Raw genomic sequence first — 25554 nt, forward strand, 5'->3', positions numbered from 1 at the left:
AAGCTAATAAGCTAAAAATTCGATAAGAAAGTGAAATGAAATATTTGTTTTGAGGTTTGTGCAATAAATATTTTGTGTCATTAGTTGATAAATTAGAACTTGTGTTCGCTGGCTCAGTCATCGTCGTGGTATGTTTGAACCAAATCAATTGTTTATTTTTATTCGGTAATAAACTCTTTGAATAATTGAAAGTTTAAAGTAGAGAATGCAACAAGAATATAGCAAAGTTTTAGTCTAGAGAATAAAAGAAAATTATAGGAAAAGTTTTATACGCAGTATTCAAGAGTTAAAAGCAAACAACTATAAAAACTATTTTGCTAAAATTCATCAATAATATTTCAAAACATTTTTACAACGCCTGGCAATTGAATTAACCAAAACCCTATTTTGGTGATTTTATATTTAAAAACTATTCCTTTAGATCTTTAAGTGTGGGTTTTCTTTATTAGAATTGACAAATTGTGGAAGATCGTCACATGTGAAAAATGTTGTAACAACGTTTGCACTAAAGTGATGAACTTGTTAATAATATCTAGAACAAAAGTATTTTATCCCGTGAGGTTAACAAAATAAATTAAATTATTAAAGATACGGTATTTTTGTAGGCGATCAACACTTGAAATCGAATTTCCGTGTGAATTCGATGGGCGTCTCAACAAGTGCGGGAACTTTAAGATCGAATATGTAAACAATATATATAGGAAAATTTTCGTAAATACCATTCCATAGCCTACTCGATATACTTATAGTGCTCTTGATTGTTGTTTTTGTTGTTGTTATTATTATTATTTTTGTTGTTATTGTTGTTGCTGCTGTTGTTATTGTTGTTGCGGTCGCTGCTGTCGTTGCTGTGTTGTTTTCCCAGTTGTTTAAATTATAAGCAAATATAAGTTTAATTAAGGCGTTTCAATTGGCTGTCGAATTTTTGCTGCGAATCAAATTAATAAATTTCCTTTATGTATGCTCGGCCTCTTATTGTTATTGCTATTATTGTTGTTGTTTTGTGTTTCCTTTGTTTTGTTATGGTTTCATAATTCCACATTGGAATTTTGTACAGATATTCCCGTTGTTTTTCGTTGTTGTTATCTTTTATTATTTATTGTTCGCTCTTGATTTACAACAAATTCTCGCGTCTCAAAAATTTCCTTTTTGCAATTAGAGGAAAACTTTTATAATGTTTATAATTTCAATCAAATTTTTGCGTGTTTTATTTTATTGGTGTATGTTTTTGTTTTTGTTTTTTTCTGTTTAAGCGATATTAAAATTTTCCGTGTGTTTATTTTCGACTTATTTATTTATGTTATTCTCTTTATTTCTCGTGTTTTCTTTTTATTTATATTTTGCGGTTTTATTGTGTTATTGTTGCTGTTGTTTTTCTTTTCTTTTTTTCGTAAAATTGATCTATTGACTTTTATTTGCAATTTTCGCTTCACGCTTCAAAAAACGTTAAACGTAAAAAAATCATTCGAAGAGCTCCCCGAAAAATTCAAAAATTTCAATTACGCGCGAAAGAGATGACGATACAAAATTGCAAGTGTATTTGTATGGGTATTAGATATATGTATATGTATGTATGTAAAATATATATGTATGTGTCGGTGTGTGTGAATGCTTCTCGATCTGAGGCACGGATAATCGCAGATTTCGTGTGTTAATGTCGCGGCTTGAACTTTAAAACTGGCCACAGAAATTGAAAACGAAAAAAAATTCAGATATATTTTTCGCATTGTTTAGTGCGCTGTGCGAGAGCTCTCCAAATGCTTTTGCTTTGCTTTACTTTTTCGTTTTTCGTTTTTTTTTTCGCTTTTTTTTTAGTTTTTTGTTATTGTTATTGTTGTTCTCGTTGGTTGTTGTTGCTGTTGTTGTATTATGTTTACTCGTATTATAATTTGTAGCCTAGGTGCAGCAGCGCTGCCTCAGCCTCAGCCGCAGTCGAAGCCGCAGCCGCAGCCGCATCCAAAGCTGAGGCAGCTGAGACTGCGGCTTCGGCTTCTGCTTCTGCTTCTGCTTCAGCCGTTCCATCACATTGGAGCGCTCAATGAGCTTGAGTGTCATCCACTTAGGAAGCGCCAACCACTGAACTCGCCACAGCAGCACCAACAACAACAACAACAGCAACAATAACAATGGCCTGAGGGCGGGGTTAGCTGCGCAGGCGCAGGTGCAGGCGGAGGTCGATGTCGATGTCGACGTCGCTGTTGCCGTCACCGTCGCACGTCGCTCGTTGCTGATGATTATAATACAATGGACGATAATGCGAGCGATCATGTAAATTAGATTTGTCTCAGTTGTTGTCTGCCGTTGGTGACGGCGACTGATGACGACGTGAGCGTTGCCAGCCAGGCAGCCAAAGTCAACGCCAATCCAAACTGAGCTCAGCTCAAAGATCCAGAGCATTTCCCAGCGACAGCGACAGCGGCGACGGCGACGGCAGAAACAAAACAGAGAACAACACAAATTTATATGCTACAACATTTATTGCATTATTTTGTTCAAGTGCTCAACGTGGTCGCTGTTGTGTGTTGCTCTTGTCGATTTTTTGGTTTTTATTTCCATTTTTTTTTTTTTTGTGAATCTGATGAAGCAGCAACATCAGCAGCGACAGCAACAGCAACAGCAATAGAAATTATATCAAGTATGCTTGCTCATTGACTAACTAAGTACAAGTACCAAGAATATCAAATACATTGTATGTATGCAAAAAATTGAATCAGTATATCATAGTATAGTAGTAACTATGATTACCTAGTAGTAGCCAGAGTAATACTTTGTCGTAGTTGTAGAAGGCATCAATAAAAAAAAACGAATAAAACACACACGAGGAGGGAGATGCGAAGAAAAATCAACGGAACGTTGAGCAGCAAATTGAATTAATTCAATTAATTTGCATTGTAAGTACATATCAAAATGGCAGAATTGTAATAAAGAAATTGTGGGGAAGCAACTAACTAAACGAGTGAGTGGAGCTTACTTAAATGAATAACGTTTTATCGTTGTGCCAAGTACCACTCATAAGCAATTTGTACAAGTGAATGCGCATACAAAAGCGTATTACTAAGCAAATGCCTGCCTGACTGCCTGCCTGCCTGTATGGCTAATAGTCGACGTGTCGTCGTCGTTCTTTTGCTCCAACGCTGCGGAAGGAAATAGTAGCAACATCTTACAATTGACATTCAACACACACACACATACACGTCATTTGAATTTGAATAATTTGCGCGCGCACTTTTGCCTTGCGCGTACGCAATCAAAAGCTGAGTGCTATGTGTGTGTGTGCGTGGCATGCAACACTGTGTGCGATAACTTTGTATGCGCACACACTGTGCAACACTGTGCTGTGGTTATCGATAACGATGAGCGCACAATATCGAGCATGGCTGCCAACTCTCTGTCAAAGGTTCTTTTCCGGTTTCGTACACGACGAAGGAGGTACGCTCAATTGGCAAAGCCGCAAATAAATTTTCAAACATCGCTATATTTACCAAGTATATTCACACAAAACGCGTAAAATATGAAAGAATATAAAGTGCTGCATTCGGTGTGCATGAAATTGCAAAACGAATTGCCAACGAAAATTGTCATTCATTGAATGCAAAATTGTGTTATTCTTTTTTTTTTCTGTGTTGCATACAAACATACAAAAATTTTTTTTTTATGTTACTTCGAAGTGCCTAAAAGTTTTTTAAATATATATTTTGTAGATATTAAACAATGGGCCGTTACTCACGTGAGCCAGATAACGCCACCAAGTCGTGCAAGGCGCGCGGACCAAATCTACGTGTTCATTTCAAGGTAAGTTTTAGTGTTGAATTCCTGACGGACGCCAAACTGTTGTAGTTGTTGGTGTTGTTGACATATGAGCTCCGACAACAGTGTGGTTATGTTCGCCAATAGTGTGTGTTTGTGCGTGCTTCGTGCGTTGTTTTCTTTATTTGCAACATTAATCAGTGAATCGCCTGCCAAATTAAGTGCAGTATTTCACTTTTGCATTGTTGCTAGACGAATTTTGAATCAAAAGGACAAGTTCATCAGCTGAACGCAATCGAAATCAAAACGATGCGCTCTTCTAAAACCCTGTCCACAGCAACAACAACAATTAGAGAACTATTGTGGGCATGCTTGCTTTATAACGTTCGCTTCCATCTTAGGAACGAGCTAACGCTCAACGTGTGCCCAAAGCAAACTTCAGTCGGGTTAAAACAGCGGCGAGCTGCGCTTAATGCTCTCGTCTCTACCTGTAGCTCGACACAATATCTATTTTCTCAATTGCGATCGATTTGTTAAAGTGCAGGGCGCAGTATTGCAAATCTTGATGAACGATGAACACATGCGTTTATTAAGCTTCCTGCGCCCTAAAAGCAACTTCCAGCCATGTTAAAACAGCGGCGAAACTGCCCTCAATGCGGTCGTCTCTACCTGTAGCGTGGCACAACCATAAAAACGACACACAAAGTACACAACAAACGCACACTATCTATACATTTGAAATGCTTGTTTTTCGATATTAACATTCGCATCTTGTTGGCCAACAGAACACCCATGAGACCGCACAGGCCATCAAGCGCATGCCACTTCGTCGTGCCCAGCGTTTCCTCAAGGCCGTCGTCGATCAGAAGGAGTGCGTGCCCTTCCGCCGTTTCAACGGTGGTGTCGGCCGTTGTGCCCAGGCCAAGCAGTGGAAGACTACACAGGGTCGCTGGCCCAAGAAGTCTGCCGAGTTCTTGTTGCAGTTGCTCCGCAACGCTGAAGCCAACGCCGACTACAGAGGTCTCGATGTCGATCGCCTGGTCGTCGATCACATTCAGGTGAATCGCGCTCAGTGCCTGCGTCGCCGCACATACCGTGCTCACGGTCGCATCAATCCCTACATGTCGTCGCCATGCCATGTTGAGGTGATACTCACCGAGAAGGAGGAGGTTGTTGCCAAGGCCACCGACGATGAGCCCACAAAGAAGAAGCTCTCCAAGAAGAAGCTGCAGCGTCAAAAGGAAAAGATGTTGCGTTCTGAATAAAAATATTGTGTCTGGAACACGGGGGGCAGTGGCGCGATTGTCCTCGCCCCACCGTCGCCCATGCCGGTGTTAACAAAAAAAACTGAAAACAAACGTAATTTTTTTTTTTACAATACAAACATTAAGATACAGTTTCCATGTGTGTTCGTGTGTGTATATTTAAAAAAAGAAAGAACAACACTCCGCGAGGCTGTCGAATAGAAGGAGGAGAATATATAACGCGACAACTGCTAAAAATCCCAAACTAGAAGCTGTCTTGGTGTTTGTTTTTCCACCCTATTTAATTTTTGTTTTAGTTAGGCTTGACAAGCGCCGCTGTTAAGTGTCGCAATAAAGAGAGATGTATAAATTGTAAACCATGGCTGGCTTGAATGGATGCGATGACGCCGCTGAGCGTTTCTAGATATAAGCAAATAAATAGGGCTTGAAGGTTGAGTGTTCTAAAGGATGCTCTTGCTTAGGGTCGCTTCAATTTTAGTCTGCTGTTTATGCTATATTTTCATCTTTAGTTTCCCACTTTTGCTTGACAGTTGATAGAATTTTATGATTACCTTTGGCTTGAGCTTGAAAAAATGCAGTAAATAATCTAATAACAATTTGCCACGCACGTTGAGACCAAACAAATGCAGCCATAGCCGATAAACTAATTGAAGCTAATGGACAAGAACTTGGAAGGATAAGGATTTTGAATTGTTTATTTCTTTTGCTTTTTGAATTGCCGAAATTCTGCAAAAAAAAATTAGCTGATAATACACATTCAAATGTATAATACACATTAAAATGTGTTAAAACTTGTTAGATATGCCATTCGTAATATTTTAAAGGTATTTGTTAACGCATTTTTAAGCCGGCAATAAAAATGAAAATATACTAAAAATACTACTTTCATAATTGTCAGTTGGTAACACTATTTGAATCGTAGGCAATAGTTTTATTCGCTTAAAAACAGACACTTTTTCATTTCATTGCATTAAAAAATATATAGAAGTATCTTAAAGCGAGGATAGTGCTTTATCATTCAATTTCAAAATTATTTCATTCTGGCGGTGATGTTTTTTTTTTTGGCATACAACACAGCTGGGCTTCTAGAACGATCAGCTGTTGTGGCCTTATCTACAACGCATTATAGCCTCTTTCCACCGCACGGTTTTCTTTGGTTTTCTTTGGTTTTTTCACGTTCAGGCCGAATGTTACGTTCGCCCCATGTAAAACCCATAAGAAAAAAAGTCGGTTTTTCTACGTTCGCGAGCTACGTAGAAATAGCGAACGCACTTTTTGGGTAATTATGCGATATTTTGATCGATATGGCAACGAAAAAGAGCTCACCACTAACAAAACAGCTGACATTAAAGTGCGCCAAGGTATGAAAATAGAAAAATAAAAATTTTATTTTGCTTTTTAAAGCAAATTTTTTATATTTTAGATGAGCCAAAAAACTCGAAAGCCGTCAATATCGTGGAGTGGCATCCACAAGGCTATGTTGTTCGAGTTATGGGAGGAGAAATGTAGTGCCTTTTTTGGCCAACCCACAAAGGCGCTCCACAAGGATGCCAAACTTCTCCCTATTAATTCGAAAATTATCTTCAAAAAATGATTCGTTGTTTCCAGGATAATCGCGCTCCTAAAAACACCCATGCCGTTGATAAAAAGTAAATGTATTTATGTAAATATTACATTGCTGCCAGCAATGGCCTATACTCTATACTTCGCTAATTTTCCCTCCACTTCGTTAAAATCCTCATAAAAATTCTGCAATTTAATGAAATTTTCCATTTTCAAATGCGCGTGCTGTTTTTTTGAAATGTTCGCCAACTCGTGTTTACATTTGAACAGCTGATATTTCAGAGCGGCCATATTGAGGAATTTACCGTTGCCCATATTTTTCGGTTCGTACAGATGGAAACCCCGAAACGGGACTTTAAAAAACGTAGAAAAACTGAGTGAGGTGGAAAGAGGCTATTAGTCATTGTGCTATCTCGCTTGCACGTTTGTTGTTGCAGAAATAATATTTGGAATTGTTTGGTGAAAGAATTACTATGGAAGCTATGTTTATTTGAATGCATTTTATTTATTTTTCAAGTTTTTTTCCGACCAATATGGGTAGTTAAAACAAAGTTTAAAAAAAGTAAATATAATAATTGTAAATATAATTATGATTTGTTATTGTAAAATGTTCGAAAATAGCTGAGACCAGTATGAATGAAGCGCATGCTTAAATTTACAGTGTTTGAACAGAGACAGCAATAGCTGACACAAGTAAGAAAGGGAGGGAAAATAATTCAGACTAGATGCGAATTGAGGGTATTCCTTATAATAATTGTTGTAAATAATCTATTAGCCAGCTGAGCTCGCATCTTCGCCTGCTTAAATTTTGTATATAAGTAAATTAATATTATTTTGGGTGCTTAATTAGTGATAGTTTAAATTTGTCTAGATGCAACCAAATCAAAATCAAAGCAGGCGAGACAACGGGTTCAGCCGGCTATTAATGCATAAATGACTGGGATTCGAGCCAACTTTGGAATGTTCAATTTAGGCTTGTTTTTTGGCCAGTCTTAGCCGATCGCTGTTGGCTGCACTAAACTGCGGCTTGAGGCGCACAATATTGGGATTGGGATGGCTGCTGATCTTGCTGTGCTGCACCAGCTGCTGCTTGCGTATGAAGCCCTCGCCACACACACTGCAGGCATATGGCTTGCGTATGCTATGCACAAAGTGATGGACATTGCGATTCTCGGGACGACTGAATCGCTTGCCGCAGATCTGACAGCTGTAGTTTCGCTCGCCCGTGTGACACAGCAGATGCTTCTTTAGGCTGATGGCACTGGCGAAGGTGGAGCCACACTGCTTACACTTGAGATCGCGTATACGCCTGTGCACGGACTTGATATGATTGTCGAGCAGGCGTTTGCGTTTGTATGAGCGTCCGCAATCGATGCACTTGTGATTGGCCAGATTGAAGTGTGTTGAATTCATGTGTACACGCCAATTTGAGCGCTGGGCAAACGTGGCGCCGCACTCCTTGCACTCAAACGGACGCTCGCCGGTGTGAATCCTTTCGTGCTCCCGCAGATGTTCGCGACGTTCGCAAACTTTGCCGCAATACGAGCAATTAAACTCGGGCGGCGCCTTGCGTGGTTTAAATGTGGCTTGTATTGTCGGCGGTTTATCTACAAGAGAAAGAGTGAGAGAGTTGTTAGTAGAAAGTTAATGTAATGGTACATGGTAATTAAGTTTCCACCTGAATTCGACAGCAAATAATCTTCTAAGACACTCGCGTCCGGGGAATCAGAGCATTCCTCTATGTAGTCAAACTCTTCTTTAGTATCCGGCTGCTGCTCAGCTGCGGTATTCGCGAGCATATCTTCCACCTCCTGCAATTGTTGTTCGATCGCATCCAAGTCCAAGCTGTCTTCGTCATCGTCACCTTCATCTTCATCCTCATCATAATTTTCATTTTCAAAGCATTCATCGATCATATCGTCTTCCGCTTCTTTTTGCATCGCATGCAATTGACTAGTTTGTGCATGTGTTTCAATTATTTCGTATCGCAGCTGGAACAATTGCCTCGAGATCGCCTCAAAGTTAAGCAGACTTACCTTGCAGGTGCTGCAAATAAACTGCAAATGCAATGAAGGCAGTGAGAAACTTTTCACTACTATTAGAAACAAAAAAAACTCACCACAGAGTGCACTTCTTCGGCCTGAAGCTTGATACCCAGAGCCATGGCCAATATGCTGGCTAGAGTGGACTGCTGCAGACCTCTTTCATTAAAACGCTCTTCAAACATATGCTCGTAAACTTTGTTGTCAACAAAAGCGCAGTTGCAAAGGTAGCAACGCTCAATGCTACGGGGAATATTCATGTTGTGATGTAGCTGCTATCGTGTCAATTGCATCGTGTATTGGCATTTACTAATTTCAGTTTCTATAGTGAAGGACTATGAACTAAATACAGTTTTTATTAGTAAACATAATTGTTTTGTTTTTCTGCAGATGTACAAAGATAACAGCTCAACAGCTGATAGCCGGTCGCGCAGAAACATCGATAGCAACACACTTTATCGATGACTTGAAAACATCGATGAAATTAGGAATTACAAATATTTTGTTCTCTTTGGCATAAATAATTTAAACAAAGCAATGAAATATAATTGATTTTTTACGTTTCAGCATAGAGCTATTATTTATTCAAACCACATCTTCCTATTGTCAAGTTGTAACGTTTCCTAATCGAACTTGAAGTTTCGATGCTACCGCAAACATAGCTGTTTCAATAACTCTACAACCATCTTGACAAATTAGTAAATAATTCCCAATTGTTGAAGTAAAATTTTTGTGTTTTGAAACAATATGTGGAAAATTAAGTTTTTTTTAGTTGTCGCCTTTTTAATAAATATAAAAATAATTCTAATAATTCAAAATAACACGTATGTATTTATCGATAAATTTCAGAACCATCCTGGGGATTCGAAATTCTTTGGTATTTATTCTAACTTGGGTAAAACGTATTATTGGCAATAAGAATCGGTATATTTTGAATTTCAAGTTGCGGCCATACTGAATACCAATTCGATTACGGAGTTCTGCGGTAAAGTGCCGGAATAATTGTCTTTATTGATGAATTTCAATTAATTTATAAATAAGAGCAATTTATAGCTTGCGATTGTGTGTGTGTGCAACTTGTTGTTACTAGTCACACACTACTGATCGGTTTTTTTTTAAAGAATATTTTTTACTGTTGAGTTTACTGTGTGTGGGTGTTAAATTGAAACTGAATCTCCAAGGTGCCGCAAGTGGATTCGATTCGCGCTCGTCTCATTGCGCGGTTATAATTTCATCTTTCTATTGCCGGTCGTAAATCAAGTGTATAACCCTTAAACGTTTGAAACATACATTAAAACGTAGTGATAATTTAATAAATAGTAACTGGAAGAGGATTCACATAATCGAAAACAGTGTTTAATAAGAATAAGAATTTGGCTGAAAGCAGCAGCAACAACCCCCCAACCAGATTCAAGAGCAACTACGCCACCAGCAACTAGGGGTTAATTTTTTTTCGTGTATTTTTTGTGTGTGTATGTGTGCGTGTACATATGCATATATGTTTTAAGTTTTTATTGTTGCATTTAACTACTGTGATGCCTTTTGTTCTAATCTGTGTTTGCGAACAACAGTAAGAGGAGTACATATCGAAAGTTGCACGCCGATGATGATGAGCTCATGATAAGAAGCAGCGTGTGTTGTTGTTCTTCGTGTTTCTGTGTATTCGGCCAAGCTCACACGCACGAGCGTACTCACACATGCAGATAAACACACGCACACAACCACACAAACACACACACAAATAATACAGGCACACGACACGCATAGCCAAACCCAAGCACATGCCGCCCATCCTTTCCAATACAATCGACGTCGCGTCGCAGTCGCGTCGCTGCTTTGATGTTTGCGTCATGCTACCGCCATCCGACCCATTCTGGGGGCGCCATTATGCGATATTGCTATTGTTGTTGTTAGTGCTGTTCTAATTTTATTTAGTTTTGCGTTCTTTGCTCTCTGGTGATTTTTTTCACTTAGCATTTATGTATTTCGATGTGTGGCCTATCAAAGCTTATGTCGAAACTAAATAATTCGAATTATCAAGAGACTATTTTTGAGCTTTTTCATATAAGTAAAATAATCTCGATTATTTTTGCCCCTATACGCGCTATGTAGTATATATTTATATGTATATCAATGTATCTGGGTTTTTTTTAGTGTATGTACATGCATATATGCGGGCGATCAGAATGTGGATAAATTCAAGTGCTTTTTACTACAAAATAACTTTGTGTGTGTTTCGTTCATGCAAATTATTGAATTGAAAACAAGTTGCTGTGGCTGTATTTACTCATGTTGCTGCTGTTATTGTTGTTATTGTTGCTGCCTCCGCCGCCGCCGCCCAAGCGCAAAAGGCAAAACGCAAAAAGCTAAAACAAAACAATCGTGCTTGTGAGCAATAAAAAGTGTAGCATACTTTCCGGCAACAAACTGAATGCTCGAGCATAATAAAGTGTAGCATACTTTCGAGCGGCTACATGAATTGAGGCCAGCTCTTGTAGTTGAAGTGCACTTTATTTGTTTGTTTACTTCATCTTATTTTTTTTATTGCATTTTTTTTCTTGTGATACAGCTTTATTGTGAACAGTTTGATCTGTATACGTCGCGTAAGCGTATATTATATTCAAGTAATTAAAAGGAGAACTTCCCCCACTCCCAAGAGAATCGTCTTCCAGCATGGGCAACATACACACAACGGGCCCCAATGAGGCGTTAATTGTTTCAGGTGAGTTGCGATTATAGCGTTAAGTGGTCACAAAGACACACACACACGGTCAAATACATACATATATAACTGCATTGTTGACTAATTTCAAATGCAGCAATTAAGGAAAACCAACCGCATTGTTGACAGCCGGCAGCTGCCACATTTTCTGTTGCCTACTTTGCGGCGCCCATTTAAAATCCGTCTGTGGTTGGGTCATTATAGTACACTTCGTCAGACTTGGGGTGCATTAGCTAGTATGTTGTGAATGTCAAAGTGTCTCTGATTGATTCATGTAATTGTGCGTCTTTTTTTTATCTCTCACCTGCTCGCAAGTGCCGTGCGAAGTGCCGGCAAAGTCATAAGGTTGTGAAGTCATTGAACCATTAAAGTTTAATGTTAAACTTATTAGGCACTCTAGAACAAAATTATGGTCATTCCCCTACGCAAAGCCGGTTTACCATTTTAAAAATACAATTTTAATGGTAATGCATTGCAATTGTCTCATTTAAGTCTTTATTTAGATTATAATTCGGACTTCCAGGTGTGAAAATTGTGTGTTAGTGTACTTGATGATGTTGGTGAAACCTGTGTAATGTGGTATTAAACACTACTTATACTAACTAGAATATCTATCACTATTTACCCGTCTGTCTATTACTAAAAACCCCTAAGTCATTAAGATTATCAAATTTAAAGACAATCGACGACATGTTTTCAAATTTGATCGTGCCCCGGAAGCTGAAATACTCTATGCTAAACACCCAAGTTTCGATTTGCGCTAATAACTTTGTTATGATTGTGTAGTAGAATCTTAAGAACGTTGGAAAATTGATTAATTATATATTATTATTGTAGAGCGAGTTTCCCAAGACGCGTTAATTCTAATTATTACTTTCGTTGATTACTTAAGAGTAAGAAAATATCGGTGCAGTAGATAAAAAAAAAGATTTTAATGCTATACTTAATAGTGGTTGTTTTTGCTGTTATCATTAGTGTGCAGGAGACACATACGTATGCATAAATTCCCTGCTGATGCATATTGAATTTTCAAGCAACAACCAGGCTAACAACAACGACAACAACAAAGCAGCCGCAGCTTTCGCACACTGATAACCACTTGTATGCACACCCCCAAGTTGAAATACCATGTCCCCCACCCCTCTAACCTTTCTCTCTTTCTCTTGCTGTATTTTTCTCTCTAATTCTCACTCATGCTTCCTACCGCCTGCTGGCCTCCTGCCTTGCTTTGGGGTACAGCCAACAGCATCGCAGTCAAGTTGCCAGTTTCATGTTTTGACTATTTTATGACTGCCGCCGTCAAACCACCCTGTTACATGTACCTTATATTGTTGTTGTTGTTGTCGCTGCTGTAGTTGTTGTTGCTCTTGTTCTTGTTGTTGCTGTTGTTGTTGTTGCTACTGTTTTTGTGCCTAGTCAAAGTTTTTCAACCCTTGTGCTTGGGACTGGGTGAATGCACTCTGTGGCGGCTCAGGCTTAGGTTCAGTCTCAGCCACAAAGCTGGCCAACCCCCAACTTGGCTCCAGGCTCGTCACTCGCCACTCGCCGCTCGCCGTTCGCCACTCTCCATTCATCGCTCGCCACTCATCCATTGTCGCCCGTTAGGCGATTTCATTTAATTAACTTGCCCAAGCAAATAACAAGCTTGGCTGCCCATGCCTCCCAAATTTCTTCTCCATTCCATTTGAGCTCAATTCCATTCGCCTCTTATGAGGTCAGCTGCCTTCTCGCCGATCATAAACGCAGCCGCATTAGTGTGGGCGGTGGGTGGCAATGGGATGACACTGGTGTCCACCACGCGAAGTCGTCGCATGCCATGCACCTTCAACTGGGGACTAACGACAGCTGTCGGGTCAGTGGAGGGTCCCATGCGGCAGGTGGCCACCTGATGATGCAGCGTATAGGACAGAGTTCGGATGGAACAGCGCCAATAATCGTCGGAGGCAAAGCGATGACTCTCGCAACCTGGCACAAGGCGATCGAGAAGACGCGCGCCAATTGCTTGCAGTGCTGGCATCTTGGAAATGCGTATGGACTCCTTGATGCCATCGAGCAGAAACTCGACATCTTCCGGATCCAAAAAGTACTTGGGATCGATGATGGGCCAACTGGCAGGATTGGCATCACGCAGCCAGAGGTGGCCCACAGATTTAGGATGAAACTGCATGACGAGCAGCGTGAAATGATCCTGTTGGTTGCGTTCCAGTTGTCTGTAAAGTGTATCATAGATTTCATCTTTAAAGTTGGCGCCTTGCTTAAGGCCTGTACCATCATCGCTGGCCAGACTGCCAGCCACCAGGATAAGTTCAAGGTCTGGCCAATCCTTGGGTAGTTTCGATCGGGGTGACTTCAAGAAAGCCAAGGACTCAACACCGCCAATAGAACTGAGACGTGTGTTAGGGTTGCCGGCTAGCAAATAGGTTAATGTTTCCGCAATGGGCACACGCGTGGAATAAATAGTCTGACCCGTGGTGTTTACCACAAAGGTGGGTCCAAAATGGCACATGTGATCGTAGAGACGTCGTCCCACTGGCAACGCCTGCACCAGGGGCACTCCAATAGCCTTGAGGTTGTCCGCTGGCCCAATGCCCGACAGCATCAGCAATTGGGGCGAGTTGAAGGCGCCAGCCGAGAGGATTACCTCTCTGCGGGTCTTGAATGTGTACTTTTTGTTCTTGTAAACGAACTCGACACCATAAGCAGATTTGGTAGCACTCTCGATCAGCACACGATTTACCCGGCTGAAGGGAAAGATGTGCAGATTGGAGCGCTGGTTGCGTATGGGACGAATATACGCTGAGAATGCGCTGTGTCGACGTCCATTGAGAGTATTCGCCTGCACATAGGAGACGCCCAGTTGCGTTTGACCATTGTAGTCAGTACGCGGATGTCCCGCCTGCACAGACGCATCCACAAAGGCGTGCACCATTTGCGAGCGGAACTTGACATCCTCGACATTAAGTGGTCCGCTGTGATTGTGATACGGCGAGTGCTCCAATCCCTGCAGCTGCGACGATTCACTACGCAGGAAGTAGGGCAAGACTTCGGCATAGCTCCAGCCATGATTACCTCGCTGTGCCCAGGCATCGAAATCGTGACGATTGCCCCGATTGTAGATCATATAGTTGATGGAACTTGTGCCGCCCAGGACTTTGCCACGAGGCAACGCGCACTCGTTGTTGTGCATGCCCCGACAGGAGAGTCGCTGTGGCACTGACTTGTAGTTCCAGTTGGATGCGGTTGACTGCAGATATCCGGCCATAACTGGCGTTAAGTGTACGAAATTCTCGACTCCGCCAGCCTCGATGAGTGCCACTCGCCAGTTGGGGTTCTCGGAGAGACGAGCTGCAAGGGCGCAGCCTGCGGCTCCTGCTCCGACAATAATAAAATCATAGCTAGCTTGTTGTTGAGGCACTGCGAACAAAATGTTTTAGGTAGTCCGATGAAGTGCGAAGTCATAAACTAACCGTTAGGATGCAAGACCAAGTTGAGAATATTGGCAGCGCCCAGCTGTTGAAGCTGATCAAACAGTCGAGGACTTGCCAAGCTGCCAAACGACAAGAACAAGAACGTTGTTAGCGGTGCCACGAGATACATTTTAATGAAACGCAGCGAAACGCGATCGACGCTTTATAAGTATAATATGCCTCACAATTAGAACTTGAAGCTTCCAAAAGAATAAAAATGTCAATTACGATTCGGGTTTGAAGCTCTCGGGTGCTGCTTCAGCTTAAGCTTCTGCTCGGACTCGCTTTTGACGGTCGTCGTCGGCGGGCTTTAATCATGCTCATTTGTGACTAAAGCCATTCGTATTGCGTACATCATTTTTTAAATTTGAAACATTCTACTCGATTAAGACAATTGACAATTGACAATTGACAATTTGTCGACATAAGAAAATTCTGTTTATATAATTCTGAAGCATACATATTATATTTTTGAGAGGTATTTTAAATGCTCGCTTTATGCTTTTCCCCAAAAATGCGGCTAATTAATGTTCGCCTTCATTGTTTAATTTTTAGAATTCTAATCAGGTATCAGGGAATGAAATTTGATTAGTGTCTTGCATTATTATTCTAAAAATACTGAAATTTCAAGTATTATATTCACGTCAGGTAATTTAATTTCGCTTCTTTGTTTTATACGACCAACTACATCCATTATTATTTGCAAAATTCTCAACGCCATAAATAAATCTCAGATATTTAAATTTTCTTTAATTAGTGAATTAGATTGAATAATATTAATAACAATTGTTGATTGAGATGTATTTCACGGGTTAACGATTTTAGTATTGAATTAAAAAACATATCAATAAAAAGTAAAAGCAAATGTTATTTAGAAAAGGTAATTGTATATCTGCTAAGCAAAAAAACTAAATCAAATATTTGAATTGCAAATTGCTGAAGCTACAAAAAAAACTGAATAAATCAATACTCAAAATGCAATAAGTTAGAGCAGAAGATCAAAACGAGGAAATGCCATGCCAATTGAGAAGATATATGAACTTAGGGATCTTATTTATTTTCAAACCAAAGTTGAGCACATTTGAAACAAATTGAATAAGCAAATGCATAATGTTTTCGAGGGCGAGAGTATTATGGCTGTCAACATACTCGTTATTCGGCAATATTCACACATTTAATTTTTTTTTGGGAGCTAATTAAATTATTCTTTCTCGTAAACTGTTCGCCCCAAGCTACACTTCAACTGAAGTCATCACTGCTGTCTATTGATTTGGCTAACGATTTTCGCTGAAAACCCGTTAGACCCGTTCCCAATTCTCTGAGCTTTCGACTCGCATTTTATTGACCCATTTTATATATTTTCGTATATTGTAGATGAATGTGTATTTTGTGTATATTATATTTATGCATAATAATTAAATATATTTAAATGCAAACAATCCGCTCGGCCTGGTCAATTTCGAGCTCAGCTCCACTCGCTCCTTATCAGGTCAGCTGCCTTCTCGCCGATCATAAACGCAGCCGCATTAGTGTGGGCGGTGGGGGGCAATGGGATGACACTGGTGTCCACCACGCGAAGTCGTCGCATGCCATGCACCTTCAACTGGGGACTAACGACAGCTGTCGGGTCAGTGGAGGGTCCCATGCGGCAGGTGGCCACCTGATGATGCAGCGTATAGGACAGAGTTCGGATGGAACAGCGCCAATAATCGTCGGAGGCAAACTTATAACTCTCACAGCCGGGCACTGGCCGATCGAGGAGTTGCGTGCCAATTGCTTGTAGGGCTGGCATCTTGGAGATGCGTATGGACTCCTTGATGCCATCTAGCAACTGCTCTACATCCTGTTCGGCCTTGAAGTACTTGGGATCGATGCGTGGCCACTCGAGGGGATTGCGCGTGTGCAGCCAGAGACGACCGACGGATTGTGGCTTGAAGTGCATGATCAGAAAAGAGAAATGATCTTGTTGCCGTCGAGTGAGATCCTCGTACATTTTAGTGTAGATCTCTGGCCTGAAATTGGCACCACGTGCCAGCGAGGTGCCCTCATCACTGGCCAGGCTGCCGGCCACCTGAATGAGTTCAATGTCCGGCTGAGTCGGTCCCGTCTTTGCCGATGGCACCTTGATGAACGTGAGTGTCTCTACGCCCCCAATGCTTGAGATAAGTGTGTCTGGACGTCCCAGCAGAAAGTCTTTGATAACCGGCGGTGTCAGGCGAGCTGCGAACAGTGCTTGACCCGTGGTGTTTACGACAAAGGTGGGTCCAAAGTGGCACATATGATCGTAGAGCATTCGCCCCACTGGCAACGCCTGCACTAAAGGCACCCCAATTGCTTTGAGGTTGTCCGCTGGCCCAATGCCCGACAGCATCAGCAACTGGGGCGAATTAAAGGCACCGGCCGAGAGGATGACCTCCTTGCGTGCTCGTATCTTGTACGCAATGCCAGCATGACGCAGTTCCACGCCGTAGGCTGTCTTGGTTGCCTCGTCGATGAGAATGCGCGTAACACGCGCCATGGTCAGAATGTGTAGATTCTTGCGCTGTGCACGCACTGGCTCGATGTAGGCTCGGAAGGCGCTGTGACGTCGTCCCTTGAGCGTGGTGGCCTGCACATAAGACACGCCCAGCTGGGACTCGCCATTGTAGTCGGTGCGCCGATGTCCCGCCTCCTGAGCGGCTCGCAGATATGCGTGCGCCATTGTGGTGCGGAACTTGACATCCTCGACGCTGAGTGGCCCGGTGTGATTGTGATACGGCGAGTGCTCCAATCCCTGCAGCTGGGCGGATTCACTGCGCAGGAAATAGGGCAAGACTTCGGCATAGCTCCAGCCATGATTGCCACGCTGTGCCCAGGCATCGAAATCGAGTCTGTTACCCCGATTGTAGATCATATAGTTGATGGAACTTGTGCCGCCCAGGACTTTGCCACGAGCCAACGCGCACTCGTTGTTGTGCATGCCCAGACAGGAGAGTCGCTGTGGCACTGACTTGTAGTTCCAGTTGGATGCGGTCAGTTGCAGTGAGGCAGCCATTAGGGGTATGAGATGCATCAGGTTCTCCACGCCGCCTGCTTCAATCAGATACACTGAATGCTTGGGATTCTCGGAGAGACGGGCGGCCAAAGCGCAGCCAGCTGCTCCGGCGCCAACCACAATGAAATCATAGTTGGACTGCGGCACTGTCGAAGGAGATAAAGACTGCTAGAGAATGATGGATTGAGGTGCTTTGCTTACTCACAATCTGTGTAGAGCGGCAGATTGACCAGATTTCCTACGCCTAGTTGCCGCAATTGTTCAGCTGTGAATGGTGCTCTTCCTGGCAATGCATTTGATCTAGCTGCGGTTGCCAATGTTGCTGCCGTCAAGGCCAAGGCCAAGAGCAGTGGCAAGCTGCTGAGCTGCTGCTGTCTGCACATCTTTTTGCATGAACCGTTCGTTAGGCTTTATCTCGGGAGACTGTGGCGCTTACATTTGGCTTCTGTACCATTTCAGTGTGTATGCCAACTGCGCACAGTGGAACCAATGTTATTAATACTGTAGATTTTGTAAACAATGAATTGTTTTTTTAATATTATTTGCTGATCGAATGTGATGTTACACTTCATAAATGTATTCGGTCGGGATGTTGTATTATTAGAGACCTATTTAGTCAGCGCTATTTGACCCTGAAGCTAAGTCAGTAATTTTTAACTATTCAAGGAAATAAAAAAATATATATGTATATATTGATATCCTCCCTCATTTACCACATTAAATTATTTAATGAAATTATTAACTTGCTGTGAGTAATTGTTGTATTTAAAATAAACTTCAACTTAAAGTTCCCCCTTATTTGATCATTTTGGTACCACTATGATGCAAATGAAATCACGATTGCTTGTAAAAAATGTGTCAACAACATATTTATCGGTGCAAGCTCAACTGGTTTATTTCGTATTCATATAAAGATGTCTTGCAATATTAATTTAGCCCTCATTAATGTATCAAACGATTCATCGCTTGTAACGGCATTTAATGCGACGATTTCAATAGCATTTGCTTCACTGTTCAGAGAGTGCGAGACTTGGCTTCTGGTGCTAAGCTCATCTTTATTTTATTTTGGGTTCAACACATTTTATTACCAACGCTGCCTATTAGCGCTTTCTATCTGGCGTTGGCTTCGGCTTTGGCTTCGGCTATGACTCTGGCCTTAACTTTGGCTCTGGCTTATCTATGCTGAGACCCCACATTTTGTCTTTTCCCCCCGCTCGTCGCTTATTTGGCTTGAGTTAGCGCTTAGCGTCAGGCGATTGGCATTTTGATGGCTTCTCTTGAGGTTTTTGCCCAGATTTTCATCCAGTTTTTTTGAGAGGCTGTACTGAAGATCATTCTGGTTCTGTTCGGTTTACGATGTGGCTGGCCTCTTCTTCTTCTTCTTCTTCTTCTTCTTCTTCTTTAGCGGAAACAATAAACTACAAACACTTGTAGGCAATTGCAAAAAACTGGCCACTTTTTCATTGACTTTGACTCCAACTTCAACTCTGACTTTGAGTTTGAGTTTGGCTCTGGCTCTTGCTCTGGTTGTGGCTGTGGCTCTTGCCAAGAGGGGTTCGTCAGCTGGCAACCCTCGGAGCCACCCCATTAAGCAGTCGCATTTTATTATTATTTTTGTTTTTTTTTTCCTTTTGCTTTTTGTTATGTATCGTTGCGTTTTGTTTCCCATGACAGAGTTGAAAGAAAACATAATTACGAGCCGCACAACAAAAAAAACAACCAAACAAAGCTAGCCTATCGGAGGAGTGTCGACGTTTTAATACTCTCATTTATGACAGACTAATAATCACTGCATAAAGTATAAATCTATTCATTTATATTTAATTGTTTAAAGTGCTTTCTGTTTTTAATACAATAAAAGATAGAGCAATAGACACCTATTATTGTTGTACGCAGATCAAGTTTGTCTTGGATTTTTATCACGTTCACTTCCGCCCCCGCGAATGGAAAAAAATATAATCAAGCAAACAACATTTTCAAGCGATTTTTGTACATATAATCATACCTACAGTCTTTATGACTCCTGACTTTGCAGTTGGGTTTTAGTTAACAATCTGGTATATTTTAAATGTAATACTATGTTGATATACCAAATATATACTTTGGTATATTTTTAGTATTTTGTGGTATATTAATTCAATATATATTTTTTCCGCTTTGTTTTGCTTTTATTTATAATAGGTTTCTTACTTATTTGAATGAAATACTATATCGATATATTTTATTATTTTTTCTGTATATTAATGTGGTATCTCAGAGTCGAGCCAAATCGACTGTAACTTTTTATTGGCTAACTAAAAGGGTGAACACAAAAGAAAAAGTTCCTCGGAGTCTAAATAAGTCATCATACCCATGGCAAGTGTATACAAAATAAAACTGGAACGCATCGTGCGCAATCAGTGGAGATTAAACGGCTTTAGACTGCCAGCCTGCCATCCAGCCATCCAACCACCCTTAGCATCCTCCCTCCCCAGCCTCAGTCTCAGGCTCAGTCCCACTCCAAGTGGTTCCCACAGGGTTGTCGACGTTGCCAACGCAACAGTCAATGGCAGATTTGGTTAGCTGCAATGCAGCGGACACAAACAACCACCATCTCTCAGTCCACAGCCCAGAGGCAACACATCCCCCAGTGGCATATTGAAAATAAGTATGCAATTGCATCTCATGCCACGTCATGTCCTGGACATGCCACTTGCAAATCTGGCAACTGACAATTTTTGGAGGGGTCCCATCTTTTTGATCCTACTCTCATAGCAACGCCTTTCGCCTGTCTGACTGTCCGTCCATTTGTCCATTCACCTGTCCGGGATCCGCCTCCACAATGGCCTCATGAATATTTGATGGTTTTGTAATGAAAATGCAAGCCGTTGTCTGCAACAAAACGTTAGCGGGTGTGAGGATGGAGACTACAAAGTAACCACTGATGAAATTCATCGTCAAACTTTGCCTTTGCCTGCTGGTGGAGGAGTTCAAGTCTGCGACAAGTTGTCGGACTGCTGATGGGGTAACAAACAGTCAATCCAATCATGTTCAGCTTTAATCAAATTATGATGGAATTCAATCAAATTTGATGACATTGACGCTGAAGGGAAATTGAGCAAAACAAGTTGATAAGCAGCGCATTAAAGCTGGAGCCAACGATTTCATTCGATTAAGTTTTTAAAGCTGGGAGCATATAATAATAGTAAATGAAAATCTGATGATTTTCGAGAATTTAAAAGGTAGAAATTGGAAATCTGATGGGTAGAATCTTAAACATTTCACACTTGAGGATATTTTGAAGTCTTCAATAAACTTGCATATCTTGTTGTATAACTCTAAAATTAGTTAGCTTTTTAGACAACCGAAAAAGCTTCACTGCGATCAGAGCTTCGAATTAATTTGTAAGCTCTGCCAAAAGTATGCAATGCACCTGCTGCTAGAATTCTCTTTAAAGCGCGAAAGCTTAGTGAGTTGTGTGGTGTTAACAAAATAAGAAAGTATTATATAAATGAAAAGCTGACCTTCAGCATTAATTAGTTAATCTAGCCAATTATGATAAGGTCTTTAAGAGTAAAATCAGAGCTTTAAGCTTCATTGTGTCAACAAAGTGGAACTAATGCTAATGCATAATTTTGAGCGCTGCGTAGGAAATGATTCAAGTTGATGAATGATTGAGCAATTTAATGGATTAACTAACACACACACAAACTCACATTGTGGTACTTCAGTTGATTGGCCAAATCAAGGCGAAGTCAGAGTCAGAATCTACGACTGCGGCATTAAAGTGTTTTAGAAGTAAGCAAGCAAGCTAGAAAAAAAAAGAGTCGAAAACATTAACACAAATGTGCAACCATTACTTGTGTACGTATAGCTAGAATCTCAGCAATCAAATTGGACGAAAACATTGGGTCAACTGTTGAACGACTAGCAGATACCCTCGGTAAATGATTTTATCATTTCAAACGATATAGAAGTTCAAGTTTCTTTTCGTCTTTAACTCTTGTCGGTCATGGGGCAAAACTTTATTACGGGGTGTTTCATGTGAAGCCAAAGCATTTTGAATGGCGCTCCGAAATCATTTCCGCAACAATAAAAGTTAAGACATAGCAGTTAATAAATCAAAATAGTCGCCGTTTGAATTGGGCGAAATCTCAGACTTCATGGCTTTCAATTTGATGATGATGTTGTTAACATTTTGTTATTGTCCGTTGTCCGTTGTCAGTTGCCAGTTGATTAGCATGAAAATTGGCAACAATAAAAAAGGCTAAAAAAGCTGAAATCAAACTAGGCGAGAAGAGACGAGACATAAAAAAAAACAATGAGAACATATGACAAAAGCTTAAGCTACAAATACAAACACATACGAATACATGTACAGAAACCGCGTTACTAAAAATGAAAACAGATACAAAAGTAAGAAAAAAAAGGCGGCGTGAAATCAAATCAAATGAAATGGAATTCAATGTCAATGTCAAAGCCGGTTGTTTGTTGAGCGGCTTAACTGCATTCTGGATGGTACAAAAAGAGTGAAGTATGATATATGATATGAGCTGATATTATGTATTGATTGACAATGTTAAGACTACTTTTAATTTCACGGCAAAAATAAACCGAAAACCCTGAGATAATTTCATTTTAAATGCGGTTGCACTGGGAACCGAGTTAAGCTGCAATCAAAAATTCAATGTGATATATTAGATCATAGATCAAGCGTTAAATAAATGTCGCACATTTCACGTCACGTTAACTAGCAATAGTTAACATTGACATTAAGGTTCGAGTAATTCTCGAATTTAAGTGTTGAGATTTTAAAGTGAACTCTCTCTTCCTATTAACTTAACTCTTCCCGACATTAACTTGAACTGTAATTGCTGTAATTGTGTTGGTCGTATAGCTGCAATACCTGAATTGTTATCACACAATCTTAATTTGTTATATTTCGGGTTTTTTTCGTCGTTTCTGTTTTCTATTCATTTTAAATAAAATGTGCTTCTTTGTTATCTAAATATTTCATATTTTATTTAATACTTAAGAGCTATGCTTAAATTAGAATCAGTTCATTAAATTATTATACAAAAGCGTGGATAGTTTTGAATGCTGTTGGCAAGATTATAAAAACACAGCCCCGTTCACTGAGATGGAATAGAATGAAACAGCTAAGCGGAACTCAAAAGACCTGATGTGAAATCTAACCCTAAATGGAGGACTTGTCGATCTTCAGTTGATAAAGCCATGGTCCTGTTTGATCATATCGGCAGCCTTCTCGGCTATCATGAAGATGGGTCCATTGGGATGACCGGACATAATCTCAGGCATTATGCTGGCATCGGCCACACGCAGATTCCGAATACCATGGACACGTAGACGAGCATCGACGACAGCGGCACGATCCGATTTGGGTCCCATTTTCGCAGTGCCCGAGTAGTGGTAAATGGTGAAGGTAAAGTGACGGACGTAGCAGGCCCAGTAGGCCCAGCTCTTGTATGGATGCTGCTTGCAGGTGGGAATCTTGCGCTCCCAGACTTTGCCATTGATTGCTTTCATGCCGTGCTGGTCCATCAGGCTAATGGCCTTGAGAAGGCCACGCACCGAGATATCCACATCGTAGGGATGCGAAAAGTAGTTGGCATATATCAGGGGATACTTGAAGGGATCCGTGCTCTTCAGCATAATGCGACCACGGCTCTTGGGACGCAAAATCATAGGGAAGATCATGAAGGCGTTCAGCGACTTGTCTTCGATCTCAGCAAACACCGAATCATAGATGGATTTCTTGAGACCAAAGGCACGAGAAATTGCCGGATTGGAGGACATGGATCCACCCACCAAAAACAGCTCAATATCCGGCCAGCCATCGGCATCGCGCTCATGATCCAGATCCCAGAAAGCAATCGCCTCACAGCCGCCAGGTGAACCGTATGGTCCCTCTCTGCGATTGAAGCGCGTCAGCCACGTGGGATCGGCAAAGTCCTCGAACTTCAGTGATGTTGAATTCGTGGTGAATGTCACAGCTGGCGCCGTATGATCCTGCAGATTGTAGCCCACCGCTAGATCCACAATTGGCTTGATGCCCACCTCACGTAGATGCTTGGCAGGTCCCACGCCCGACAACATCAGCAATTGCGGTGTATTGATGGCGCCAGCCGAGACGATGACTTCCTTTCTGGCCAGCACCTTCTGCATGCGTCCATCGGCCTGCACCATGATACCGTAGGCGGTCTTGGTCTGTGGATCGATGAGCACACGGGTGACTAGCGCATTCTTCTTCACGTGCAGATTGGTGCGTTTGCCCTTGATGGGATAGAGATAGGCGCGATTGGAGCTCCAGCGTGTCGAATTGTGGGTGGTTGTGTGCAGATAGGCGACGCCGTTTTGAATGCGTCCATTGTAATCGCGATACTTGAGACCGTCCTGTTGAGCGGCATCGACGAACGCTTCGGCGATCTTTGAGCGCCAGTTGATGTAGCCAATTTTGACGGGGCCATCGCGACCGACCATATCCTCCTCGGCATCGGGGACAGAGCTGCCTTCGTATTTCTTAAAGTACGGCAGCACCTCCTTCCAGCTCCAGCCGGGATTGCCCAGCTCGGCCCAGCGATCGTAGTCGCGACGATTGCCTCGGGTGTACATCATGTAGTTGAGCACCGAGCTGCCACCCATGACCTTGCCACGCGGCCAGTTGCAACGATTGTTGTTCATCGCCAGGCAGGCATGATCCGAGGGTTGAGTGCGGTATTTCCAATTCATTTCGCCCAGCTGCAGAAAATGCGCCACAATTGGCACGTCCATAATGAGACGCTCGGGTCCGCCGGCCTCGAGTAGCAGCACCTTCCAGTTGGGGTTCTCGGAGAGACGGGCGGCTAAGGCGCAGCCAGCAGTGCCGGCGCCGACGACAATGAAATCGTATTCACTCTCCATTTGCCTGGTGTTGTCATAGTTCTCCAGATTGACTTCCGTTTGACCGCGTCGCAGAAAATTGAGAGTCTCAAGTAGCACGTTGCTCTCCTGGCCGGCGACCAGAGCCAAGCAGCCGGCAATCAACAGACACAGATTCCATTTGCTAGTCATGCTAGTCGGCACTTTTTAACACTTTACGAATAACAAAAAAAGAACAAGCAACCAAAAAAAAAAAATAAGAAAAAACCGAAAAACACGCGATTGATAGATCGAATGGGGATCGCGAATGCGTGGCCCGTGCCGTTGGATTGTTGTTGTCTTATATTGCTGTTGTCGTTGTTCTCGTGGTGTTGCCCAATCGGACTCGTAACTAGTAATGCTGACAATCGCTCTAGCCAAGTTCAATTTAATATTAAATATAAGCGCCGATCCGCCGTACGGTAAGTCGGCGTTTTGCCGAATACTTTTGCGAATCTTTTTGGTCGGGCCGTATGCTGTTCGTATAGCCAAACGATCGACGACGATCGTCGTTTAATGTTGCTGTTGCTGTGTTAACGATTTAGCTGGCAAGAATCTTCAGCGCAAGAAAACAACTTCAGCAACAGTAAAACGGCAGCTGGGCCTGACTATGGACACGTTCACATAAAAATTGAAAGCCAGCCAAGTTGGTTCGTTGTGTCTCTGACATTGACTTGAGCTGCTCTCTGATCGTTCACACGATCGCAACTCGAGCACTCGAGACCAAATTGCGGAAGCAATGCAGCTTGCAGGCCCCCCTTTTTAGTTAAAGGGCTAGAGGTCCACAGTCCAACGTCGATCACTTAACGATCATCAT

At 41.8% G+C, this 25554-nt stretch overlaps 6 protein-coding genes across 8 annotated transcripts in view; 2 read left to right on the forward strand and 4 right to left on the reverse strand.

Moving 5' to 3' along the window:
* The first annotated feature begins 3335 nt into the window (after nt 1–3335).
* LOC133847822 (large ribosomal subunit protein uL22) lies at nt 3336–5105 on the forward strand. The gene is made up of 3 exons (XM_062283071.1): nt 3336–3429; nt 3702–3792; nt 4533–5105. The coding sequence occupies exons 2-3, from the start codon at nt 3712–3714 to the stop codon at nt 5010–5012; spliced, it is 561 nt and encodes a 186-aa protein (XP_062139055.1). The 5' UTR covers nt 3336–3429; nt 3702–3711; the 3' UTR covers nt 5013–5105.
* A 2032-nt stretch (nt 5106–7137) lies between these two features.
* LOC133848519 (zinc finger protein OZF-like) lies at nt 7138–9023 on the reverse strand. Its single transcript, XM_062284135.1, has 3 exons — nt 8695–9023; nt 8254–8632; nt 7138–8182 (listed from the first exon to the last, which is right to left on the reverse strand). The coding sequence occupies exons 1-3, from the start codon at nt 8875–8877 to the stop codon at nt 7545–7547; spliced, it is 1200 nt and encodes a 399-aa protein (XP_062140119.1). The 5' UTR covers nt 8878–9023; the 3' UTR covers nt 7138–7544.
* Nucleotides 9024–11186: 2163 nt separating this feature from the next.
* The window catches only part of LOC133847820 (flotillin-2), a 122514-nt gene continuing 108146 nt past the window's right edge, over nt 11187–25554 (forward strand). For all 3 annotated transcript variants that reach the window (XM_062283066.1, XM_062283067.1, XM_062283068.1), the window contains exon 1: nt 11187–11339. In XM_062283066.1, coding sequence (XP_062139050.1) covers nt 11291–11339 — 49 coding nt within the window. In that variant the 5' untranslated portion in view covers nt 11187–11290. The remainder of the gene's footprint in view (nt 11340–25554) is intronic.
* On the reverse strand, nt 11818–14954 carry LOC133848928 (glucose dehydrogenase [FAD, quinone]-like). The gene is made up of 2 exons (XM_062284677.1): nt 14807–14954; nt 11818–14753 (listed from the first exon to the last, which is right to left on the reverse strand). Exons 1-2 carry the CDS (start codon nt 14934–14936, stop codon nt 13030–13032), a joined length of 1854 nt encoding a protein of 617 aa, XP_062140661.1. The 5' UTR covers nt 14937–14954; the 3' UTR covers nt 11818–13029.
* LOC133847928 (glucose dehydrogenase [FAD, quinone]) lies at nt 16263–18282 on the reverse strand. The gene is made up of 2 exons (XM_062283229.1): nt 18046–18282; nt 16263–17986 (listed from the first exon to the last, which is right to left on the reverse strand). The coding sequence occupies exons 1-2, from the start codon at nt 18221–18223 to the stop codon at nt 16272–16274; spliced, it is 1893 nt and encodes a 630-aa protein (XP_062139213.1). The 5' UTR covers nt 18224–18282; the 3' UTR covers nt 16263–16271.
* LOC133848313 (glucose dehydrogenase [FAD, quinone]) lies at nt 22828–25085 on the reverse strand. The gene has a single exon (XM_062283812.1). It carries the CDS (start codon nt 24888–24890, stop codon nt 23040–23042), a length of 1851 nt encoding a protein of 616 aa, XP_062139796.1. The 5' UTR covers nt 24891–25085; the 3' UTR covers nt 22828–23039.

The sequence above is a fragment of the Drosophila sulfurigaster genome, chromosome X, assembly GCF_023558435.1.
Source record: "Drosophila sulfurigaster albostrigata strain 15112-1811.04 chromosome X, ASM2355843v2, whole genome shotgun sequence".
Classification (NCBI taxonomy): Eukaryota; Metazoa; Arthropoda; class Insecta; order Diptera; family Drosophilidae; genus Drosophila; species Drosophila sulfurigaster.

What these genes read in the sequence shown, in the direction of transcription:
- LOC133847822 (XM_062283071.1), top strand. Translation starts at nt 3,712, where the DNA reads ATGGGCCGTTACTCACGTGAGCCAGATAACGCCACCAAGTCGTGCAAG. An exon ending in ATCTACGTGTTCATTTCAAG is followed by an intron (nt 3,793 to 4,532) that starts GTAAGTTTTAGT and finishes GTTGGCCAACAG; the next exon opens with AACACCCATGAGACCGCACA.
- LOC133848519 (XM_062284135.1), bottom strand. Translation starts at nt 8,877, where the DNA reads ATGAATATTCCCCGTAGCATTGAGCGTTGCTACCTTTGCAACTGCGCT. An exon ending in CCGAAGAAGTGCACTCTGTG is followed by an intron (nt 8,633 to 8,694) that starts GTGAGTTTTTTT and finishes TTGCATTTGCAG; the next exon opens with TTTATTTGCAGCACCTGCAA. An exon ending in TTATTTGCTGTCGAATTCAG is followed by an intron (nt 8,183 to 8,253) that starts GTGGAAACTTAA and finishes TTTCTCTTGTAG; the next exon opens with ATAAACCGCCGACAATACAA.
- LOC133848928 (XM_062284677.1), bottom strand. Translation starts at nt 14,936, where the DNA reads ATGTATCTCGTGGCACCGCTAACAACGTTCTTGTTCTTGTCGTTTGGC. An exon ending in CTTGGTCTTGCATCCTAACG is followed by an intron (nt 14,754 to 14,806) that starts GTTAGTTTATGA and finishes TTTTGTTCGCAG; the next exon opens with TGCCTCAACAACAAGCTAGC.
- LOC133847928 (XM_062283229.1), bottom strand. Translation starts at nt 18,223, where the DNA reads ATGTGCAGACAGCAGCAGCTCAGCAGCTTGCCACTGCTCTTGGCCTTG. An exon ending in TCTGCCGCTCTACACAGATT is followed by an intron (nt 17,987 to 18,045) that starts GTGAGTAAGCAA and finishes CTCCTTCGACAG; the next exon opens with TGCCGCAGTCCAACTATGAT.
- LOC133848313 (XM_062283812.1), bottom strand. Translation starts at nt 24,890, where the DNA reads ATGACTAGCAAATGGAATCTGTGTCTGTTGATTGCCGGCTGCTTGGCT.